At 48.0% G+C, this 23,769-nt stretch overlaps 1 protein-coding gene across 17 annotated transcripts in view; it reads left to right on the top strand.

Annotated features, from left to right (window-relative positions):
• Positions 1 to 23,769, top strand: part of MARK2 (microtubule affinity regulating kinase 2) — a 119,885-nt gene that overhangs the window by 80,441 nt on the left and 15,675 nt on the right. For all 17 annotated transcript variants that reach the window (XM_083477780.1, XM_083477772.1, XM_083477768.1 and 14 more), the window contains exons 2-12: positions 3,394 to 3,573; positions 8,341 to 8,394; positions 13,670 to 13,718; positions 14,105 to 14,170; positions 16,772 to 16,842; positions 17,145 to 17,201; positions 17,343 to 17,579; positions 18,016 to 18,135; positions 20,857 to 20,956; positions 21,195 to 21,307; positions 23,012 to 23,144. In XM_083477780.1, coding sequence (XP_083333906.1) covers positions 3,394 to 3,573; positions 8,341 to 8,394; positions 13,670 to 13,718; positions 14,105 to 14,170; positions 16,772 to 16,842; positions 17,145 to 17,201; positions 17,343 to 17,579; positions 18,016 to 18,135; positions 20,857 to 20,956; positions 21,195 to 21,307; positions 23,012 to 23,144 — 1,180 coding nt within the window. The remainder of the gene's footprint in view (positions 1 to 3,393; positions 3,574 to 8,340; positions 8,395 to 13,669; positions 13,719 to 14,104; positions 14,171 to 16,771; positions 16,843 to 17,144; positions 17,202 to 17,342; positions 17,580 to 18,015; positions 18,136 to 20,856; positions 20,957 to 21,194; positions 21,308 to 23,011; positions 23,145 to 23,769) is intronic.

Genomic DNA, 23,769 nt, shown 5'->3' with positions numbered 1-23,769 from the left:
TTCTCCAGTCTTCAGAGAGTAGCTGGAAGTGGGGAGGCAGAAAAAGGTCCTCCTTTCCTTCCACTCAGCATACAAGCCCTGGATTCTCCCTGCACCCCCTTTCCTTCACATAAATGTATCTTTTTGGCACCACAATTAGCACATATTAAAGGCCTATACAACTGATGGCAGAGACACCCGCCTTGAGTGTCCAGTTCGCAAACCTAAGTCTTAAGGGTCCTTCAATGATTCCACTCCAAAATTGGTTTTGATTTTAAGCATCACTGTGAGAGTCTGAGGTAGATAACACTTTAACATGCACTTCTTGAACCATCATAACTAACTGGCTAGTATATTTCAAATTAAAAGCACAGCATACATTAAAAGTGCATTTAAACAAGGCAATTGAAACCTAAACAAAACATGTTGGGTTGAAAAGAAAAGAAAAGAAAGTTTTCAGGTCCCCAATCCATGCACGTTTTACTTGGGAGGAAGCCCCACTGAACTTGGTTGGGTTTTACTTCCAAGTAACAGTGGCAATTTTAATCTGAAATCTTAGGCACAGTACTGTGTCCAGACCTCAGAAACTGCTCGTGTTTATGAAATTCCCTGTCACAAAACGCGCCCAGAACAATGGGAGTTTTGAATGCTGCTTGTTTAGTGGCAGCCCACATTTTAATATCTACGGAATAGGTTCCCCTGAAGGTGCAGCCATGTGAAGTCCCCATGCCTCTAGTCCTGCTCTCAGGAGTCGAGATTTGGTTGTTGTCGATGTTTTGTGTTCCTTTTCCTCCTTCCGTACCCAGACATGAGTGTAAATTATAAATGAGTGATGCAGTGTTTGATTCTGCTCCTCCAGGGTGCCTTTTGGAACGGTGGCTCAGCTGTTGCAGTGAGCCCAAGAGAGCAACAGCCCAGAGTGTCCTTGGGAAAGCAAGTCAAATGTGGGGTGCAGTGCCAGAGCAGAAAGCATTTTTCCGTTTTGCCAGGCCTGTCTGCATTCTGCACATCTGCAGGCTCACTGCACAAAATTCAAGACCTGCTCTAAGGTGCAGAGATTTGCACGGCTGCATTTCAGTGGTCATGATTTTTAAACGGGTTGAAAATCTGGCCAGTGGGAATGTTGTGGGCATGTTCAGCCTGGTCTCAATCGGGCACTTTTAAGTCATAGTCCAATTATCCTGTAACCACTTTAAAAAACCAACACACACACCCCACCCTGACGTGTTGTGAGATGCTGTCCTCAGTCAACATTCATGTTGTCAAGTCTGGGTGAGTCTTTGTGCTCCCTGCTACTTGCTGCAGCTACGGCTGTCCTCTCTGGTCACTGTCAAGTCAGGAATACTTCTTGCAGTCAGTGGAGTGCAAACAGAGCTCTGTTTCCTTTTGCTAGGAAGAGTGCAAACAAATGCCCTGTGCCAGTGGCTTCACATAGGATAACAAAAAATGGAAGGAATCAAACACACTCATATAAAGTACTGTTGATTTTTGAAATTCTATTGATTGTCTTTGAACTCTTTTCTTTTAATGTGGTGGGTTTTAAAAAAACCACCCACCCACCCACCCCAAAAAGCGAACTTCTGCCCTTGTGTGAGATATAATTAGCTTGTGAGATGTTGCAAGCAAGTGCTTTGATGGGGGGCTCCGGACCCAAAGGTGTGGTTGGCAAGGCCATCCAGAGATGGAGCTCTGGAGGTTTCAGTTTTGAGGACAGATTCAGAAATAGGATTGGGGAGGAGATTGGTAGGTGGAATAGATGGGAGCAAAGATTGTTTTGACTGCAAGCTCCTTAAGACTATCTCTCCTTTTCTTTTTACTTCTCTTGCTTTGTTAATTGGATGTATGGAGGCACTTCTCCATGTTCCTCTTCTTGGAAACCTTTCTTTACAGAGCCTTCTCTGTGGTGTCGCCTCTTATGGAATACCATCCTCTTGCAAACACTAACATAGTTATTTTGACATCAAGATAACACTTTGAAGATCCTTTTGCCAGTCAGCATAGGCAATGCTGAGCTTGGTGGAACAGTGGTCCGACTCAAGATATGTCAGTTTCCTAGGTTCCAGTATAATACAGTCCTCCATTCAGACCCACAAAGACTAGAATCTTAGTTTACTTTTGTGGGCGGGTCATACCTCAGTGGTAGAGCATCTGGCAAGTGGTCCAAGGTTCAGTCCCTGGGATCTCCAAGTAGGTCTGAGAGTGTCCCCTCCCTGAAACCCTGGAAAGCTGCTGCCAATCAGTGTAGACAGTACTGACTGTACATGGACCAGTGGTCTGACTCTGTATAAGGCAGCTTCCTATGATGCTAAGCTTGGTCTGTTATCGCTGTATGCTGGTTATAAATTTTGTGCAAACTCTGCCCTGGTATCTGTACTGATGAAGGACGGGCTGATAAATCCTTCAAATATATAAAGTAAAATAGCCTAGGGATAGGGAGCCTGTGGCCCTCCCAGTGTTGCTGGACTACAGGCCCTATCATCCCTCACCATTGGCTATGCTGCCTGGGACTGATGGGAGTTGCAGTTCAGTGTCATCTGGATGGCCACAGCTTCTCCATCTGTGGTGTATTAGAAAATGGGAGCCGCAGCTCAGATACTTCTGGTTCACAGCTATGCCTTTGACTGGCCTGAACCAAATTTGCATGTTCTCAGTTTTATTTCCCTATGTGTGAATTGGGGATGATTATGGCAGGGTGAATGTGATAAGCAAGGTAAAGCGGGCAATGTCATTTCCTTAGATTATGGCCTCAACTGCATGTTTAAACAACAACTGGGTGAGGCATCCCTTGAATTTCTGAGCATGCTCTGCTCTTTGGCTTTCCATAAACCCTGCAAATAAGATCCTAGATCCTCAGTCAGCCTGTATCTGCCTGAGGGTGTGTTGGAAATGGCTGTTTTGAGCTGTGATCCACAAAGAGGTCCAAGCAGTCAGCCTGTACAGCAGCTGTGCTCCCTTCCTCGAACTGATAGCATCCTGGATCTTTTCCCAGCTAGAGTTTTGAGTTGGGGTATCACCCCTGGATGCTACTTTTCAGCTGCCCAGCTGGTCATCTCATTAAATATACTGTGGGCAGCTTTGGTTAATGGGGGAGGTTTTGTAGGGTGATAGAGGGCAGGGTTGTGTCTACTTTATGGATTTTTAAAGTACAAATTCTGTGCCTAATAAATTTTGCAACGCAGTATATACATTGCACAGACTGAGCAATTTCTCCACATTCTTGTAGACTAGTAACTTTTGTCGCATTTTTGAAGGACTGCTGTTTATAAGTATTTGTTACTAGGTACTGCGTGACATTCTGTCTCTCTCTCATTCCAGAATGGGAATGGAAAGTGGGAAATGGGGAACTTTGACACTGAATAGAACTGCTTAGACATTGCAGAAACCAAACTTTTTGTTTTTTTAATTTCTTCTCAGCCGGCCTTGGGACATCCGGAGTCCAAGCCCAACACAAAGTCCAACATGCTACGAGGCCGCGGCCCAGTTACCTCCGCTGATGAGCAGCCACACATTGGGAACTACCGCTTGTTGAAGACGATTGGGAAGGGCAACTTCGCCAAGGTCAAACTGGCACGGCATGTCCTGACAGGGAAAGAGGTGAGAGAGGGGAAGCAAGAGCAATGGGGGACTTTTGCTTATGCAGGCAACCTCCAAAGATGTGAGGGAATGAGAGTCTAGTTGTCCAACTAACAATGCTTTTAAAAAGAGAGGTGTGGGGAAATCAAATTTTGCAACCAGAAAAGCTGGCTTCTGTGTCCTGTCCCAGTGGTTTAGGTTAAAGCACAATTTTACTCAGATCTGATTATCATAGCTCTTAGTGTTGGGCTTGGAGTTTCTAGGCTCAGCTGGGGTGCAGAAGTAGGAGAGGGACAGGCCGATGAATACCTGGAGTGAACGGGTAAGAAGTACAAAGGTTAAGAAGGGAAGTGGGGAGACACACACAAAATGTGTGTTTGTCACACCTCCATAACCTTGAGGACTACAAATAAGCACAACAAAAGCCAAGGTTCTCAGGAGAGCTAGTTCTGCACCAGCAGTAATAATTAACACTTTTGTGGTGCCTTTTTGAGTGTTGAAAGAACTTGCCTTACATTATCTCAGTCCACAGAACAAGCCTGTAAGGTAGCACAGTGTTATTAACTGAAAAAAGGTGGAATGGTTGAGGCTGAGAGGGGGTGGCCTAGTGAGCCACCTAGTGAGTTTCATGAGATTTAAATGGATATATCTCCCATCCTTAGCTGCTGTGCTGCATCAGCACTCACTGCATAGTAATATATGTAAAGGGCCCTTTGCTTGTTGAGTCATGTATAAATTGATTTATAATCCTTCCTATCCACAAGGGCTCTGGGCAGATGACCTTTATAAGCACTGCGGCTTGGCCCCCAAGAGCCTCTTGAACGAGCATAAGGTGCAGTTAGTCAGCGGGGCCAGTTGTCACTGTCTCTGCTCCACCATTCTTCAACTCTGAAGAGGTCCCCTAACCTTCAGAAGCAGCTGGGTGGTTTGGGGTGGCATTCGTAGCTGCAGCAGTAAGAGGCCAATAGCACAAGTCAAAATCTCATTGTCATTCTTAGGTTTCAAGCCAGTACATTGCATCTTAAAAAAACAAATATTCTCTCTCACTGCGTATGGATTTTGTTTTGTTTCTAAAACCACATTTTAGCAGTAAAAACATACTACTGAAATAAAATCTTTATCTCCGGCCACTGAAGTGCCTGTCCAAATGAGAACCCCACTCCACTCCGAACCACACCAAAGTCATTGTACCAAAATAGCCTGTACTGGTTTTCCTCTTGAGACGTTGGCATGCTGCGTCTACTGTACCACACTCCCTTCTGTTAGTGAAGCACTTTGAACATACCACACACCCCAAGCTTTTTCCAGGACTAGTTCTGAGAAAGAAACATGCAGCCTTGAAAAAAAAAGGCAACTTTTCCATTTGCAAAGTTTTCAGATGCTCTCTACCTTCTCCTCCTGAGTATTTCAGCCAGTGTGGGGAGAATCTGCACCCCCCCCCTTTCCACTGCTCATCAAGATGGAATCTGCTGCCCTGTGGGGCAGACAGTTTTCTGGACTCTTGGTTATTTTTCCAAGCAGCCGAACTCAGCTTCCTGGAAGCTTGTAAGCACATGCTGCAGGCAATTCTCTGATGAGGATCCTTGAGGGAAATACCTGCTTCCACTGAAGAGAGCAGGAGTGGCTTGGCTGAAGCTGACCTGCCCACCTTGTTTGTTCTTCCTCTACTAAATCACGTCCTGCATTCTTGTCTGAGGTCCCTGGCGACTCGGTGCCATACATATGGAAGGCTCTGCGTGAGGAATAGCCAGTTCTTTCCCCTTCTGGCTGAGTTTTCGCACATAGCATGCAATAAGGGCCATACTGGCACCTTTCCTGCCAGGACAGGCACTCAGTGATGTAACAGGCAGGAAGGGCAGGCTGCGGGAGGCCTGATGGGAAATAAGGAAGAAGCCAAATGGCTTCATTAGGCGAATTGTAGCTTAGACTAAGCACCAGGCCCCAAGCTTTGGAGAGGAGGAAGCCTGAGATGTTTGGCTGCTCCTGATTATTAAGGGAAGGGCCATAGCTCAGTGACAGAGCACATGCTTTTCATGCAGAAGCTCCCAGATTCAGTACCTGGCATTGCTAGTAAATATTCCTGTCCAAAACCCTGAAACATCATGGCTTGATTCTGAGCCAGATGAATCAGTGGTCATATTCTGCTGCATGTGTAGACTAGACCTCAGATTAAAGATTGTATTCAGTGTTTGTTGTATTCAGAGTAGACCCATTGAGATTAATGGACATGATGAACTTAGATCAATTAATTTCCATTGGCTATAACCCTAAAGGCTTTCTGTTGGCTTAAAGTCTTAGTGGTGAGTGAAACCACAGATACTCGACTTTTGGAGCTTCCCAGTTAGATTCCTGCAGTTCCTGGTGCCAAACAGCCACCCACCCACCCACCCCTTCTTTAAGGGGGAGTGGGTTGTAGGTGCATCCGCTTCCTCATTCCCATCTTAAAGCAGCTTTTGAGAAATTCTAGTTGCTGATCAGAGCTTTCCACAACTGACTGGTCATGTCTGATACAGCTCTGAAGTTACACTGGGGCGCCTAGTTTCGTACCTAACAGGGCTCTTTTAACTAGTGACTTTGTCACGCCTCTTGCCCTAGCGTCATGGAATGCTGTTCCTCCTGAATTTTTTTCCTAGGTGTAGCATTTGCCAGAATCTCTCTTTCTCTCTCTAAAAAAACAGGCTTTTAGTCCTCTATTTATGGAGGTACTTTAAAAGGCCTGCAGGGCAGTGGTTGCAAAGGGCCTGTCATTTCTGTAATTTGCACGACTGTCTGTTACTCCTGTGCATCCTTCACATTGCATCTTCCTGCTTACACCCCCCCATCACCACTGTTTTGTCACAGGAGCACAGAATTCTGTTAAAAATGTGAAAGGTTGTGTTTTGGAGTAAACTATCCCTAATCAGCTAGCTTTGCACATGCATTTTAATTGACTTTCAGGGTTTTTAATTTTTAATTTTGATTTTATTTTATTTTTTGTGGTGCATGATTAGGGATTCCCTGAAGTGGAATCAGAAGTCTTTTAAATGCAGGGGGGTGAGCTTGCCAGGGGAAACTGGAGCACTGATATTGCTTTGAGTCCCTGTGCTCGTTACAATCATTCCCTGCCACTTGACAAGAGCTGCAATTACCAGCCTTGTTCCGATCGACTGGAGTTGCAGCTGGCCTGGTTCCATCTCTTGTTTTGCGGGTTGCTGGCTATGTTTCTCTTAATGCTCACTCACACACTATCCCCAAACCAAACTAATTGAAATTATATAGGATTGTGGCATGTTTGACCTATGAGCACCATAGGAAGCTGCTTTGTACTGAGTCAGACCGTTGGCCCATGTAACTAAGTACTGACTACACTGACTGGCAGCAGGTTCAGACATTGTTGTCTGCCAGGTCTGCCTGGAGATGCAGGCATTTCTGTTTTGTAAATGTAAGAATTGCCCTTGCTGGCTGACGCAAGGCCCATCTATTTGAACATCCAGGGCAGGACCCTGGACTTGAGAGACATCAAGATGGAAGGATATAGCTTCTTTGCTACCGCCCAGCTTCTAACACCCCAAAACCCCTAGCGGTGACAGTAGCAGGTTCTGGAAACTGAGCTGCCTTTCTGTACATGCAAGTCTGTTCCTTGATAGTGTCTCTAGATCAGTGACCCGTGAAAAGATGTTTAGGAGACTGAAATTCTGCCTTGTGTCTTAATTGCCTGTCCTTGTAACAGCCTGCCTAGAGAGCAATAGCTGTGCAGGCAGCCATTTAGCAAGTGGTGTAATGGGGAGTGTTTTGAACATCCACCCACTCAAGACAATACATCTCCCAGAGTGTCTTATTAGCACAGTGTCTGGGGAAACTGCAGCGGAATGCACCATGAGCCTTCTCTCTCTCTCTCTCTCTCTCTCTCTCTCTCTCTCTCTCTCTCCCCCGTGTGTGTGTGTGTGTGTGTGTGTGTGTGTGTCTGTGTGTGTGTCTGTGTGTCTGCTTTAGGCTTGAAACAGTCATTGTAGAATGATTTCCCCTCCTAGATGGAACTGCCCATGTAAGGGCCAATGTGATGTCATGGCTGATGGTGTGAGGACCTGGATCAAATGTTGCCTTGGCCACAAACCCCTGAGATGGCTTTAACTCAGCCGCACTCCTCTGCATCATGGGCACAATTGTGCTATTGCTGATGCAATGTTGCATGTGAAAGCACTCTTGAACACTCAGGGAAAATGCTGTGTAAATATGAAGAAGCACTGTGTCCTTGTAGCTACAGGGTTTGGGTTTAAATCTCTGCCCGCAAAAAAGCTTGCTGCTGACCTTCAGTCTTGGAGAGGGCAGGAGGTATAAGAAAAGTAATAAATAGGAATAAGTAATCAAACAAACACTTTACTGATTCCATCTCTGAACCAAGCCCAGGTGGCCATGCAGTGTGCTAACCTGGTCCTGAAACAGCTACCAACATTCTGCACTAAGACCCCAAAACCGTGGAAAACATTTGCAATCAGGGTTAATAGCCAGCCTCCTGAATGATTAGCCCCACTCTGATAGCATTACTGTTACACTTGACCTGTGTCCAGAAATGAGCTTCCAGAGTGACTTGGGATCATAAAATTCTTTTTTAAAAAGGTGGGGATGCTTCAAAGAAGCCCCTGTGTTCAGATACACGGTTACAGCTCACATACCTGGCTGGGGGGGGGGGGCAATGGTGTTGTACCATCGAGAATTACCGTAGCAAATGCCCAGGTCACCTAATATGCATCCTTTACATCAGTTAACAAGACAGACTAACATGACCATTCTTTGTGTCCTTCCATCCAGGTGGCTGTGAAAATAATTGATAAGACGCAGCTGAACTCCTCCAGCTTACAGAAGGTAAGGAGTGTGTGGGTAGTTTTGATTTTTATACACTTAACTGAGGATCATTGTAGGATTGTGTGGCACGCTTTTGCTATCTCATTGGGTTTGTTCTTGTGAAGCTGCTCACTTCTTGTTCCACATACTAAGAGAGTAAGGACTTTGTATTTATTTGTAAATGCACGAAAAGATTTCATACTGGTTTGGTGTTTGATGAAGTCTCTGTCAGTGATAGGCTGAGGTTTCCATGATGTCACAGAGTGGCTGAGCATTGGAGGCTCTGACTGCCATTGGCTATTGGGCAGCTTTGGAAAGGAGTGCTGGAGTAGAAGAATCCAGGGAGAAATAGAGGAGAGATGAGAGATAAATGTGAAAATGTCCAAAGCTTGGAGCTCTGCATAAACATCCTGTCTCTGGGGAATGTCCAGTCCTGAAATTGGTGATCTGCTGACAACCTAGGATTCCCCCAGCTGTCCAGACCCACTTCGTTCTTTTCTTTTCTTCCTTGCCTTCAGCATGCTTCCTGCATCCTCTCCCTCTCTCCTTCATGATTCTTTGCCCAGGGCAGTGAAGTTCCCACACCCAAGACTAGGCACCCCCTGACAGCATTGCCCCATATCTGCTGGGCTGGATCCTTATCACCCCACATCTTTGCTGGCCCTGCACTTGGCATCACATATGGTGTCATGCTTAGGCCAGGTGAGTCTGACTTGGCCAAAAGAGCCTGGTGGGCCATATGGGATTGTCTGGTGGGCTTAATTGGGGGCAGAGGTTACACATCTCCACCCTATATCAAAACGTTTAACCCTGTACAGATGGCAGAGGCGCTGTTTACCTTTTTTCCTCCTCCTCCCTGCATTGGGGAAAACTGTTCAGCCTGATAAAAGGTAAGGCCAGAGAGCAAGCAATTCAGCGCAGACTGATCTGTCCTCCTCCACCTCCCCTCCCCATTTCTCTCCATCTGCACCCTTTGTCAGCCCAGAGAAGCATCTTAGCTCCTCCTCCTCTACTTGGCTGCCCTTTGATATAATCCCCCACCTCTCATCAGAGTTGGGCTTGTGTCTGGCTGAGACCCGATATTAGCCTCACCGTGTCCCCACAGTGGTGTGCGCACAACCTGCAGACATTGCACCTGTCAGCAGCAGCAGCCAGTGGCTAAAGTGATGACCGCAGAGCCAGTTGGACTTTGGGTCCTGTTTGTTTCCGGGGCTGACACAGCCAGCCAGTCCCACTGTGACTCTGCTTGGCAGTAGCAGCAGCAGCTGCTGACGCGGCCTTGTAAACAAAAGGCTGAGCGAGCCAGCTGGGTTTTCTGTTTCTGCAGCAGCTCCCTGGATCTCAGAGCAGAAGCTTCCCTCTCCAGCCCAGATTGCTTTGCGTTGCCTTCCCACCTGCTGAAGCTTTCAGCACTGCCTTTCAGCTTGCTGGTGGCTGAAGGTGGGGCTTGACCTCTCTTTCCCCGGCAGCAGACCAGCATGGAATTGCTTCCCTTGAGCAGTTTGGTTCTGCTTTGGAGGCTTCATGGTGGTGGCTGGCTTGCCAAGAGAAGCCTGTTCTATCCGCATGAGGCTGGCCCTCACAACAGCTAAAAGAGGCCACAAAGTGACCAACCCCGTACGCTGTGACTGCAATTGAGAGCAAACTTGAAGCAGCAAAAACATTGCAGGGAGAATAAACTCCAGGAGGGTCAAAGGTTTTTCTCCCAGCCTTCACCAGTGACCAAATTTATGGGCATTGCATGCCGATCCCAGTGCTTGGAAGTGTCCTGCTGAGAATAACTCTGGGGTATTAGTTGAGGCTTTAGGTTTCTAGTGGCAGCTGTATTGTAAACTTCAGAGCATGGCCTCCCCACGTGAAGTGCTGTTACAGTGGTGCCTCGCAAGACGAAATTAATTCGTTCTGCGAGTTTTGTCGTCTTGCAATTTTTTTCGTCTTGCGAAGCACGGTGTCGGGAAAGTTTTGGAAAAGCTTCAAAAATCACCAGAGTCTTTAAAAACCTCAAAAAAGGCTACCACACCGCGTTCTATGAGTTGCTCCTCGAAGTCAAGTCTCAACTGTATTAACGGTGTTAAGAAAAAGGAAACAAACTTGCAAGACGTTTCCATCTTGCGAAGCAAGCCCATAGGGAAAATCGTCTTGCGAAGCAGCTCAAAAAACCAAAAAACCTTTCGTCTTGCGAGTTTTTTGTCTTGCGAGGCATTTGTCTTGCGAGGTACCACTGTATTCTGAGGATTTTTGCTTCCTCTCTTCTCCCTACCTCTTAAAAAAGGTTGTTTATCCCTTCTAGTGTATCCAAAGCTAGTGGCTGGGCTGTGGGTCAGTATAGTTCACTCAGTATAGTTCACTGCCCCTTACCCTGACACTTGTGTTGCTATTACCAATTGCTTGCAAAAATTTCTAGACCAGACCACCAACATTAAGAAAAAAAATACCATGGAGGTTCACATTATAAAATCAATAATAAGATTATGTTCCTGAAACAATTGCAGACACCCCCCTCTCTCCATTTCTTCCCTGCTTTTGTCTTGATCTCTGTCCCACCTACCACCCAGCCTAGGATGGGACAAACTATACCATATTTTGTCTGAAAAAGGCATTTTGTGTAATAAGACTCAGTAATGAAAAATGAAGAGAGATTAAGTTGCATATCTTCTTACTTGTTCCTTTAAAATATTTATAATCTACTCTGCTGTCCATTGAGACCTGCAAGGTAACATGATGGCCCTTTCAATTTTGCAGGATTTTGCCTGCTTCTAGGCCCAAACCATCCCTGCTTCAGGTGAATGATTTGCTCTCACTCCCTCAGCCAGCACAGGAGAGAGATGCATTACTGAAGGCTGGACATGGCAGCTTTCTTTCTTTCTTTCTTTCTTTCTTTCTTTCTTTCTTTCTTTCTTTCTTTCTTTCTTTCTAGCATGCTGCTCTGTTGGTAGCAAGGTAGCCGTCCCCATGTTGCTTCCCAAATGTTCCTTCTGCTGTTCCCACTGCAGGCGCCTGGACTGCGTAGGTGTCACAAGCACATGGACTCCTCCACGAGAGGAAGGAATGTTGCTGCAAAGATAAATCCCTTCTCTCCCTCTCTCTGCCAGCTGCAATGGGTTTTTCTCAAAAGCCTTCCCCCGAAAGAAACCCTTTATAGCTTTCTTCCTCAGGATGATGGATGGGGACCAGCATGCTCAATGTACTTGAGAGAGGATGGCTGCCCAGGAGGGCAGTTCCTGTTTGCACTGGTGTGGGCTCACTTGAAACAGTTCAGGCCTTCCTGTGGTTAACCTCTCGCTGGTTAGCAACCATCTTGCAAACATGCCAGTCATTCCCCCACAGTGCTGCTCTGCAGACCGGGAGGTGCCTTGAAAGGCATCATTGCAACTGCCCAGGTGGGTGGAGGAAGAGTGTGGAGCTAGTGCTTATGCTGGGCCTTAGGCAAAGTGTTGTTCAGGTTAGACAAAATCCTGGAGGATAAGGCTTCTGTCAGTGGCTGCTGGCCACAACGGCTGTGTTCTCTCTCTCTCCACTCTCAGAGGCAACCGGTTGCTGAGAATCATAAGTGGGGAGAGTCGTTGTTTTACTAGGGTCTTGCTTGCATGTGGTTGGCCGCTTTAAGAACAGAGTGCTGAGATGGGTCTTTGTCCTGGTCCGGTAGGGGTCTTCATCTGTTCCTCTCCTCATAATCCTCTATCTCAGTGCCACAGGCCCCACCCAAGTGGCCAGATTTCAGCCAATCGGGAAAACGTCTCGTATGTGCAATGTTCTGTCAACACCTGTCAGCTGCATCCCCTTCTTGAGCCAAAAGTGCTTTCTGCTTACATTGGTTGGGCATCCGGTGTGCCTGGCCCAGAAGCCTCCTTGCTGGCAGCCTGGGCAGACATCTGCCTGTCTAGTGGGCTGCCAGCTTTGCCATATCTCCCAGATGCCTCCTCCTCGCCTTCTTGGTTTCAGAAGTAATTTATAGAGCTCTTCCCAGGAACGGTCATTGGGGATCTCACCAGCTACATAATTGCTGTGGACTCAAAGCTGAGGGAACTGAATCATTGGAAATCCAGCAGGGCCAGGCAGGCAGTGTCTAGGGTCTTGCAGAAACGACTCATGCAGCCAGCGTGCTTGTAGGGTTTCTCCTCCCCCCGACTATGCTGGTGGGGTTCTTTTACCTGTGTGTGCGTAAGCTCTGCAACTCCATCCAAGAGCACGGAAGCTAAAATGCAGCCCTCAAGGTTGCAGGATTGAGATGGAGCTATACTGGGAGCCAGGGCAGAGCAGGGTGCTGACCCCTCCCCAAGATTGGGGTGGTTTTTCATCTTCAGAGCCCATCACTATCTTGTCCTCCCCTCACATGTCAGAGTCCTCAACATCTAGGCACACGGGTTAGGAACTGGGGCGGGGGTGGAAGCCGGCAGCTGGAATATCCATCTGCCTCCAGCTTCTGGACCAAGGCAGGATCTGAGCTGTGAGCTGGTAGTGGTGTTTTTCCCCAGCAGCAAAGGGATTTATTTGCCTGAACAGCTGCTCCTGGGCTTGGGTGGGTGGGGGTCTTCCCTCCTGCATCAGCCCAAGCATCTGTTCCTTGCGCTAAGGAGATGAAGTGTCACAGGAGACCCGCCCTTTAGGGCTGCAGAGCCAACTGCCTGACGTTCGCCAACCAGATCCTGAGCAGAAATCCCTTTTCTCCCCACCCCCCGCCACATCCTTTTATAAATAAAGGAAATATTATAGGGAAGTTACACTCCTTATTTATCATAACTGTGTTGAGTTTGAACCTGGCCCCTTCAATCTCCTGTCTCAAGCCAATGCCGGGGAGGGCTGGGGGAGAGCTGTGTGTTCGCCACCCCCACCTATCCCTCCGGCTCAATTATTAGCGGCTTATTACCCAGGCTCATTGCAGGCAATCGGATTGCCTTTTTTTAATTAACAGATTACTGTAACACATTATCCTTAAAAAATGTCTAATCCAAGGAGAACAAAGATTGGGGCAAGGTTTTGGGAGGGAGGGCAGGTTCTGACCAAGCTTGAGGTTTTGGAGAATGTGATCTTTGGCATTTTTTTGGAGTGTAGAACGGACCTCCAAAGGCCACCCCATTCAGCCACTTCCTGCAAGGTCGGAGCATCCGGCCAGTTGCCCCACATGTCTTTAAGCCATGCTTTTCCCAATCTGGGGCTGATGCAAGTTGTACTCCACAGCATCAGGCAGCTGCCAGGTTGGGAAAGACTTAAGCTAAGGGGCATAGGACTGTTTGTGCCTGTGTAAATCCACCTGCATTGACCCTTATGTTTCTGCTCTGCTCTTCTGTTTCTGCAGCTCTTCCGGGAAGTGCGAATAATGAAGGTTTTGAATCATCCTAATATAGGTGAGCCCCCTTCCATTCCCCCTTCCCCTCCCTTTTGCCACTGGATTTTGATGTACTTAAACAGTATATTCTGACCTGCAAGGCACTTAATTTCCAAAAGGGTAATTGAGAGAGAGTCCCTGAGGCTTTCCTACCTCTGTGGCAATTCTTCTGAAAGCCTTTAAGTGAGCGGCTGTTGCTGCTTCGTCATGCGGCAGTGAATTCCACACATTAATTACCTCTAATGTTCAGGAGTGCTTCCTCTTTGTCTGCACTGAACGAACTGCCAGGCCGTTTCATCACGCAGGAGAGAGGAAGAGCACTTTCTCTCTGAGCCTTTTGTAATTTTTTGTAGTCTGCCTCCACCTTCCCTGCCCTTAAAAGTCTTCTGTCCTCTTGTCTTGCAGTTAAATTATTTGAAGTAATAGAGACAGAGAAGACACTGTACCTCGTCATGGAGTATGCCAGTGGGGGTGAGTGTTTGATCTGAAGCCTCTTTGAAAGACACGTTGTGGGGAACCTTATTCCGAGAGTCTATGTGGTGTATTTCAATATATTTGTAGCTTACTTTCCCCAGATTGTGCTGGACTGCAGCTTCCATCGTCCTCATCCAGTTTAACCTGATGGTCAGGGATTATGGGAGTTGTAGGTTAACAGCATTTGGGGGCCCAGGTTTAAGAACAATGGCGTATTTGGTTTCAATTGTCGGACTGGGGTGACCAAGGTTCAAATCCTCACTCAGCCAGGGAGCTCATTGGGTGACCAGTCTCTTTCTCTCACACATACTCTCTCTGACCTACCTCATAGGGTTGTCAGGAGGATAGAATGGAGGGGCTTCTCCTGAGCTCTTTAAATGAAGAATGAGATATATCCCTAGATCTGTCACATTCTTCTCCCAGTTCTCCCCTTTCGGCCCAGAGACAGAAGAAGAATCACAGGGTGGGGTCACAGCTAGCTTCACCTCCCTCATCACATAATTTGGGATGTGAGACATGTATCCTGTGACATACTAGTTATAGAATGGAAGGTGCACTGAGTCAGGTCAGTGACCCATCTTAGCTCAGGACCATCTACTTAACTGGCAGCGGCTCACCAGGGGGCTTTTCTCCCATAGACAGCAAGGTGTGCACTGATAGTGTTGTATGCCATTTAGTACAGTGTATGAACAGTAAGTACATGCAGGCACACCTCATCTTATTGCACTTATTGCAGCTTATTTCAGGCACAGCTACAGGCAGCTTGGCTGCTTCCAGGAGAAGGAAGCCCCCTGCCGCTGTCGCCCCTCTCCTGGCCATGGGAGTGGAGCTGGCTAGGGCTGGAGATGGGTTTTCCCCGTCCCGCCACTGCAGTCAGGTGGACCTGGCTTAATAGACTGCAGTATAGTGTAGTCATAAGTTTTGTATGCCCTGGGAAACAAAATTGTGTGGCTCACTTTATTGCGATATTTGCTTCATTGCGGTGGTCTGGAACCAAACCCGCAACATCTCCGAGGTGTGCCTGTAAATGTTCTAAATACCACATCCTAGAGGGTTTTTTTTGAAAGTGCCTATCTGTAGGTAAGTTTTATCTCCCTCCTCTCTTTCTTCCCCCACCCCCTGGTGACTCTTGACAGAGGCTTTGCCGAGTTTAAGGGTTGCCCCTTTTTTTTAAGCAGGCTCTGAATCTCTGGAGGCAATCTTGCCAGTTTTGTGCGAATGTCACGCGGTCTGTTGGGAAACACAAAGGCCTTTAGAAATGCCATTGCCATTACTGGTGGGCCCTAGCCAATTGCAGGAGATGGACGGAACGCATCCTACTCACCAGGCAGGCAGTGCCTGGAGACAGCCATCCGTGGGGCATGGCTCTCTTTCAAGATGAAGCTGTAGTGACTTATGGAAAGACTCATTGTAATATAGGAAGCTGCCTTATACCAGCCTCAACTATGTGGGGCTGTCTAGTCCAGTGCAGAGTCCCTGGCAGAGAAAAAGTGTCTCTCCCTTTACCTGATACTTTGAACCTGGGATCTACTGCATGCCAAGCCGGTGAATGCTGCTTCCTTCTTTGGAACATAGGCAACTGCCCAATACTATGCCAAGCTATTTGTTCATCCAGCACAGTCAACTGTGGGAGGAATTTTCAGTCACTCTGTCAGCATAATCATGTCAGCTTGCCAGACAGAACCACCTTCCCTCTCCTCCCCGCTCCCCATATGCTGGTCTGGGGTTTTGTCTGACCCCCCACCCCAAGCCAGTTTCAGGGGTGCATGGGGGAGGAGATGGGGGGAAGCCCCATTGTGCAAACCATTGCTCAGGGTTTCCACTGGGAGAACTCATTAGGTGAATCTTGCTCTCTGACTGGCAGTGGTTCTCCAATTGTCTCGTGCAGAGAAAGGTCCTTCCCCATCACCTGCTGCCTTCCTATTTAATTGGAGATAATGAGGGTTGAACCTGCCACTGATCTCTTGTCCCTTCCTTAGAACACAGCCTTGGCCTGGTATTTATCTGTCTATCCCAGTACTCTGAACAGCATTTCACTAGGGTGGGCATCCCCAAACTCTGCCCTCAAGCTGTTTTGGGACTACAGTTCCCATCACCCCTGACCACTGGTCCTGTTAGCTAGGGATGATGGGAGTTGTAGTCCCAAAACAGCTGGAGGGCCGAGTTTGGGGATGCCTGCTCTAGGGTCTGTAATAGAGCAGAGGCTTCCCCATCACTTATCTGATCCTTGAAACACACACACACACACACACACACACACACACACACACACACACAAAAGTGGCAATGACTGGGATTGAATCCAGGGTCTTGTTCATGTCAAGCAAGTGTTCTACTACTGAGCTATGGTGAGAGAAGTGGCTGAGACTTCTGAAAAGTACAGCTGGACTGGTGTGCTCTGCTCCTACAGGCCCAAGTGGAATCTGCTCCTGAGTTTTGTTATTCTCAGTGATGGCAAAAAATGGGGGTGGAGGAGGCACAGGATGGAGGGCAGTGTTCTAAGTCCTTTCCTCTGACATCCCCCCCACACAAGCTCAGCTTCAGACTTTCAGCGGAACTCCCACATAACATTATGCTTCCCTCTTGCGCCCCCTGCAGGTGAGGTGTTCGACTATTTAGTAGCCCATGGAAGAATGAAAGAGAAAGAAGCACGGGCAAAATTCCGACAGGTTGGTGCTGCACCCTCCTTGAACTGCGGGAAGCAAACAGTGTTTATAGGGCCCCAGCAGCTGCCCAGCAAATATGAAAGTGGGGCTTGATGCTTTCTGTAGTGAAGATCCATGTAATTCCACCCCCCGCCCCCCAGCAGTTCTATTATTCACACACAGCCCACAGGCATATGGGGATACATTGCAGAAAATCGATTCCTGCACTTCTGGGGACTGTGATTAAAGGGCACTGCATCTGGATTGCGTGTGTCATGAAGCAACACAAACCTCCCCCCTGACCTCTCTGTCCTCTTGTCTTCCAGATAGTTTCTGCTGTGCAGTACTGTCACCAAAAATTCATTGTACATAGAGACTTGAAGGTGAGTATAAATGTTGAAAATGCTCTTGTAAAGCTCTGTGTTTACCCTGTGCAAATGCTGGATTTCCTGTTGGAGGTAAAACGTGGTGTTGTTGGCCCGTTGGCTTCCCCAGCCTGACTTGCCTTTCGCCTCCCTTTGCAGGCAGAGAACCTGCTCTTAGATGCCGACATGAACATTAAAATTGCAGACTTCGGTTTCAGCAACGAGTTCACGTTTGGCAACAAGCTTGACACCTTCTGCGGGAGCCCCCCGTACGCTGCCCCTGAGCTTTTCCAGGGCAAGAAGTACGACGGCCCCGAGGTGGACGTCTGGAGCCTAGGAGTTATCCTTTACACACTGGTCAGCGGCTCCCTGCCCTTTGATGGGCAGAACCTCAAGGTAAGGGAGTTGTGGAGGGTGAGGAGATGGATTACAGCTTCAAGGGGTTGGCAGCACAATTGCGACTTGAGGCTGGCTGTCCCAGTATTGAGGGAACAACCTCTGTGGATTCCCAGTTGTGTCAGTCAGACTGAGCTGTGGAAGAAGTTGCCTCGGCAATGGACCAGAGCCGGCCAAAGGCTTCAGGGCCTTCCAGTATCTCCACTCCCTTCTGTGCATGTGTATGCTAGGATCAGGGTATCTTCCCTTAGAACAGGTATAGGGAGCCTTTTGCTCTCCAGATGTTGCTGAGCTATCTCTCTTGGTCACTGGCCATGCTTGCTGTAGCCGATGCGAATTGTTGTTCTGCAACATCTGGAGGGTCAAAGGCTCCCCTGCATCTGCAATTGAGTTACGTGCGGAATTGCTGCTCATTCCCTCCTCTTTCCCTCTGCAGGAGCTGCGAGAACGGGTCTTGAGGGGGAAGTACCGGATCCCCTTCTACATGTCCACGGACTGTGAGAACCTGCTGAAAAAATTCCTCATCCTCAACCCTAGCAAGAGAGGCACTTTAGAGGTGAGGAGACAGGACCGGGGACCAGGTGGGCTGGGCAGGAGGGAGGCCGGCATCCGCTTGTGGAATCGTACACCACACCACCCATCATTTTGGAGCTCCTGCTGTCGTGCCATCTAGTCATAGGAAGGTGCCTTCTTCCAAAGCGGACCAGTGAGCCATCAAGTTCAGTATTGTCTCTACAGACTGGCAGAACCTCTCCCAAGGTTTCAGACTAGCAGTCTTTCCCAGTTCTGTCCAGAGTTGCCAGGGATGAAACCTGAGACCTAGCTTGTTCTCACTGGTGAAGTGGTAGCAGTTTTCCATACAGGGCAAGACAGGTCCCTGGGCAGCTCCCGGTGGACTCTGCTGACTGAGCTATGGAAGATGCTGCCTCAGCAAAGGGCCAGAGTCAATCCCAAAACTTTAGAAAGCTGACACAGCCTTCTAGTGGTTCCCCACTCCGATTAAAGCTATCTAGAATTGGGGCACGATTCTGTGGCCACATGCTGCTGGGCAGCTGCTGAGCAAGAGATGTTACAAGGGACTCATCCCTAGAGTTTGAGGGTGATGGGAGAGCCAAGATGGTGCAGTAGTGGGTTGCTGAGGGCTCCCTCCCCCAAGTGGGGTGATTTGTGAGCTATCTGAATCAGTCCTCCTGGGACAACACTGGGGTTTGAATGCCAGGGACATGAGAGGACTTATTGAATGCAAAATATGTGCTGTCATTGCCTTAAATCAGTAGTTTTGGCTAGACCCCCCTCATGGAACCCATTCCCTCCTGCCCTGCCTCCCCACCCCACCCCCAAAATAAAAAAAAATTCTGAGAAGTATGTGAAGATTTCCTTCTTTGGATGCCTTTAAGCGATTCCCTCCCTTTCTCTCTCTGATGAGATCCTTTCCCAAATACTTATGCTTCATTCACCCATTAATGCTTTTCAGTTTGCGCTCTTGGAAACAAAAATTACAAAACCACTTTCGGTGTATACGTAAAACGTAATGTGTGAATGTACCCTTTGACAGTATTTGGTTAAGCAAGTGTATTTTGGGCAGTTGCTTAACCAACTCTGCATCCAGGTTTTGCCCTTGGTTTTTAAGTCTTAGAATTGTGCCAGCGCTGTCTCAGTTTTTAGAAGGCGTATCCAAGTCCATGCTGGTAGGAAAGCCCTGTCCTTGCAAGCAGTGTGCGGTCTTGTTTGTTTTTAGTTTTATTTTCCAAAAGGCGGTTTTCCTTGCCTCCAGTGCTAGCGTGAAGAGGGCCTGGTTCATTTCCCAGCGGTTGGCTCCTGCCTTTGTCTGGCTGGGCTGCAGTGCCCCCTGCCATCCGAAACTGCCTTTCTGCGTAGGCAAGTAATTAAGAAGCCCCGCCAGCTATTCTCTTGAATAGGAGAGGGAAGTTCCTTGCTGTCTGGTGCTGGAATGCCATGGCCCCTGCTGCTCTCTGCCTGCAAGCAACAATTTTAACTGTGGGCTTCAGGGATGCAGAAGGGGAAGTGCAGGGAAGAGTGCATTAAGGGGGGCAGTTGGGTTTGTGCTCGGGTGTGGGCGGAGACAAGGCAAGACACACACATGAATACACACACACACACACACACACACACACACACACACACACCCTCTCCATTCTGCGTGATACACAGAGGGAGGGTGCTGTGTTGATTTCATGCGAGAGGCAAGGAGAAGGTCTTGGCAGATCACTGGAGCAGCAAGCTGGGGTTTCCAGTCAACGGTGCAAATTGCATGGTTTTTCTTCCTGGTTTGGTTTGTGTGTAGCAGGTGTGGGGAACCTCTGTGATGGAAGTTGTAGTTCAGCGACATATGGAGAGCCAAAGCTTGCCTACACCTTGTTTATAGAATAAAATAACCTATTTCATTCATTCATTATAAAAATCTCTATCCCCACCCCACCCCCAAATAAGAGTGGCTTGCAACAATAGAGTATATGTACAATGGGCAATATTTATTGTCAGTCATACTTTGAGTAGACCCATTGAAATTAGTGGACTTCATTAACTCAGTGGGTTTACTCTGAGTCTGACTTAGTTGGGTATTGCCCAAGAAAATCCAAATCTGCACAATACATCAGACAACCGCCAAAAAAGCCCAGCATAATAAAAAAGCCAAAAATATCAAAATCCACAAAGACAGCAATTCATAAAGCTCATCAGATAAAGTGAAGAAGCAGAGAAAGGAAGATTGATATTAGGCAGACACCTTTGCTGTATATATATATATTCAGTTGCTGCTGAAACCTTTTTTTTTAATTTTAGCAATCCTAACCAGACATCTAATTTAGATACCTATATTCATAAAAGCCTATCTGATTTTTATTTCTTATTATCATTATTTCATGCTTACATGTTTTCATAGATTATTTTTTTTAGTTATTTGCAGTTTTATTATGTACACTAGCTGGGAGAGCTTGCTGATTATGCCATGGTCTTTCACGAATTAATCATGGGCTTGGGTGGCGACATGGATTGCATTACCCAGACTTGCGGAGAGAGGGAGAGTTGGGCCAGATCTCCTCACAGTTGGGAGCTGGCTGTGAACATTGGGGAGAGAGGTGTGTGCAGAGCCTGCGTGTTGCGCAAGTGGTTCCAGTTTTCCAATAGGAAACTCTTCCAGCTACGCAACTGGGACCACCCTAGCCGAAACATTAAAAAGGAAGAACGCACTCCTCTGCGCTATTGTCACCGCCACCCCCGCATACTGAGCCAACGTTTCCCCTTCCCCTCTCCATAGCAAATCATGAAAGACCGCTGGATGAATGTGGGTCACGAGGACGATGAACTGAAGCCTTACGTGGAGCCTCTGCCCGACTACAAGGATCCCCGGCGGACAGGTGTGTCACTGAGGCGGGGCGGGTGATTGGGTGGCCCTGCAATGGTGACTTGCTGCTGCGCAAGATCTTCCCGGGCAAGGGCTTGGCTATCGTTTCCCTGCAGGGCCACCCACAGATTTCCCTCCCTCCCTCCATGCATCTTTTAAACACAGTTTTATTTATTTATTCACCCTTCAAGGCGCTCTGACCGTCTCTCTCCTTTCCCTGTGTGTGCGTGCTCCCTTCCGTTGTCCTGCAGAGCTCATGATATCCATGGGATATACCCGGGAGGAAATCCAGGACTCCTTAGTCAGCCAGAAGTATAACGAAGTCATGGCTACATATCTGCTGCTAGGATACAAAAATTCAGAGGTGAGTTCCTTGTCTGTTTGTGTGCGTATGTGGCTTCCGTTTGAGGGACTGAGCTGCAAACATCTGGGTGTTTGCATGTCTTCAGCGGTAGCACTTCCCCATTGAAGCTCCAGTGTGGTCCAGAGAGCCAGTGTGGTGTAGTGGTTAAGAGCGGTAGTCACGTAATCTGGGAAACCGGGTTCGTGTCTCCGCTCCTCCACATGCAGCTGCTGGGTGACCTTGGGCCAGTCACACTTCTGTGAAGTCTCTCAGCCCCACTCACCTCACAGAGTGTTTGTTGTGGGGGAGGAAGGGAAAGGAGAATGTTAGCCGCTTTGAGACTCCTGAAGGGGAGTGAAAGGCGGGATATCAAATCCAAACTCTTCTTCTTCTTCTTCCATCAGTGGAAACACACTGGCATGAAACTTCCAAGTGCAAAAGCACAATTCTGAATCTGTCCCTTTGGGTGTCTGCGGCAGAGGTTGGTGCCCCCTGGGACCTGCAGGGCGGAAGGTAGAGAGGTCAACAGGAGGTGGAGGCGGAGTCAGTGACTGGCGGAGCCGTCAAATTCTACTTTGTTCACCATCCTCCTCCTCCTCCTCCCTGCCGAGTCCCGCAAGGACAGCATCGAGACCAAGGAGGAGGAAGTCAGCAGGCAGGGGCACCACCTGGACTGGTTGTAGGTAGGAAGGCATCCAAGAGCAGGCTGGCTGTGGGCAGGCTAAGGTTGGTGGGTGGTGCCCCAGTCGCCCTGATAAACCAGCCTCTACTAGATGCCTGCCTTCCCTGTTGATTGATTAGAATCATAGAATCGTAGCATTGGATGGGGCCCTGAGAGTCATCTAAACCAACCCCCTGCAATGCAGGAATCCTGCCCACAGCCATCCCTGGATGGGCTCAAACCACCAACCTTCTGGTTAACAGCCAAAAGCCCTAACCCATTGAACCACGAAGAGGCTTGTTGTTGGAGTTTATGGCAACCTCGTCTGTTGAGGTGTGCAGACTTCCAGTGGCTTTGCATCTGAAACCTATATTGTAGCGCTGTTTGTGGTACCAGTTGAACAGAATTTAAGAGCAAGCTTAATACTACTGGAGACCATCTGAAATTAGATATATTGTCATGAACACACCTGATTGGGGGAACCTCTGGCCCTCCAGAGGTTGCAGAACTGCAACTTGCCTCAGCACCAGTGAGCATGGCCAATGGCTAGGGCTGATGCGAGTTGTAGTTCAGCAACCTCTGGAGGGCCGGAGGTTGCCCACACCTTTGTTTTTTAAAAAAATGTATCACAAAGTGAGCAGGCTGGGTTAGGAACTTTCTCCTAGGATTTTTTGTTGTTGTTTTTTAGCACAGAGGATCCTCCAAAATTCGTATCTCTTCCTTGAGCCTGAAATGGTGTAATCTGTTCTGCCACATCATTTGGCTGTTGAGCAGGGCAGGGTGGTGGGCAGGCTGCAGTTTGGCTCAAGGAGGGACTGTGCTTTGTATCTCAGAATGTTCACAAGCACACCCCAATTTCTATTTTCACCCTCCAGCAGCAACTGTTAAGAACTCCTATTCTCCTCTTCCTCAGCCAAGAGTAGAGATCATATAAATAATGTGTGTATGTTCTTCATCTCTGATATAAATAAATGATTACATGAATGGAATGCCCGGGTCAGAGCTTCACCCACTGAGTGAGCCTCTTCTCCCCCGCCCTCGTGCTCCTGCCTGCTCTCTTCCAGCTTGACAACGATAGCATTACCCTGAAGCCACGGACCCAACCCGAACTTGCCAACAGCACCGCCCCCTCCCCGTCGCACAAGGTACAGCGCAGTGTATCAGCCAACCCCAAGCAACGCCGCTTAAGCGACCAGGGTGAGTCATCCCACCACCACCACATTTCTTGCTCAGGGGGGACCACAGTGAGGCTTCCCTGCCATTACAGTGGAACCTCGGTTTTCAAACGTAATCAGTTCCGGAAGAACGTTTGAATTCCGAAATGTTCAAAAACTCAAAACAGAAGCCTGAAAACGGAAAAATCAATACGGAAGCTGCCTCAGAAGTTCATCTTCTGAGGCACGTTCGAAAACGGAAACAGCTACTTCTGGGTTTTCGGCATTCAAGTTCCGAAGCGTTCTTCAACAGAGATGTTCGAAACCTGACGTTCCACTGTATTACAATTCTTACTACTGCTATTTCTACTACTACTGTTACTACTCTGCTCATCTGACTGGGTCTGCCTATTCAACAAGGAGGCATAAATTTTTTGATGTGAGATGGGGAATGTGCATCCATACGGGCTATTTTACAACATTCACCAGGCACTGCGGGGACTAAGATTCCGAGATCCAGCAAGGAGAGCTGGAAAACTAAACTGGGATGTTTGTGTGTGTGTTTTTAATTACACGGTTATATTTTCCCTCCTGCTTTATGTAGCTCATGACTGCAGCCATGCAGGTTATTTAAAACTCCTGATGGTTTTTAATCTCCCTCTCCCTGC

This window comes from Podarcis liolepis (assembly GCF_965112155.1).
Source record: "Podarcis liolepis genome assembly, chromosome: 15".
Lineage (NCBI taxonomy): Eukaryota > Metazoa > Chordata > Lepidosauria > Squamata > Lacertidae > Podarcis > Podarcis liolepis.
This window is presented reverse-complemented; position numbering and strand designations above follow the sequence as displayed.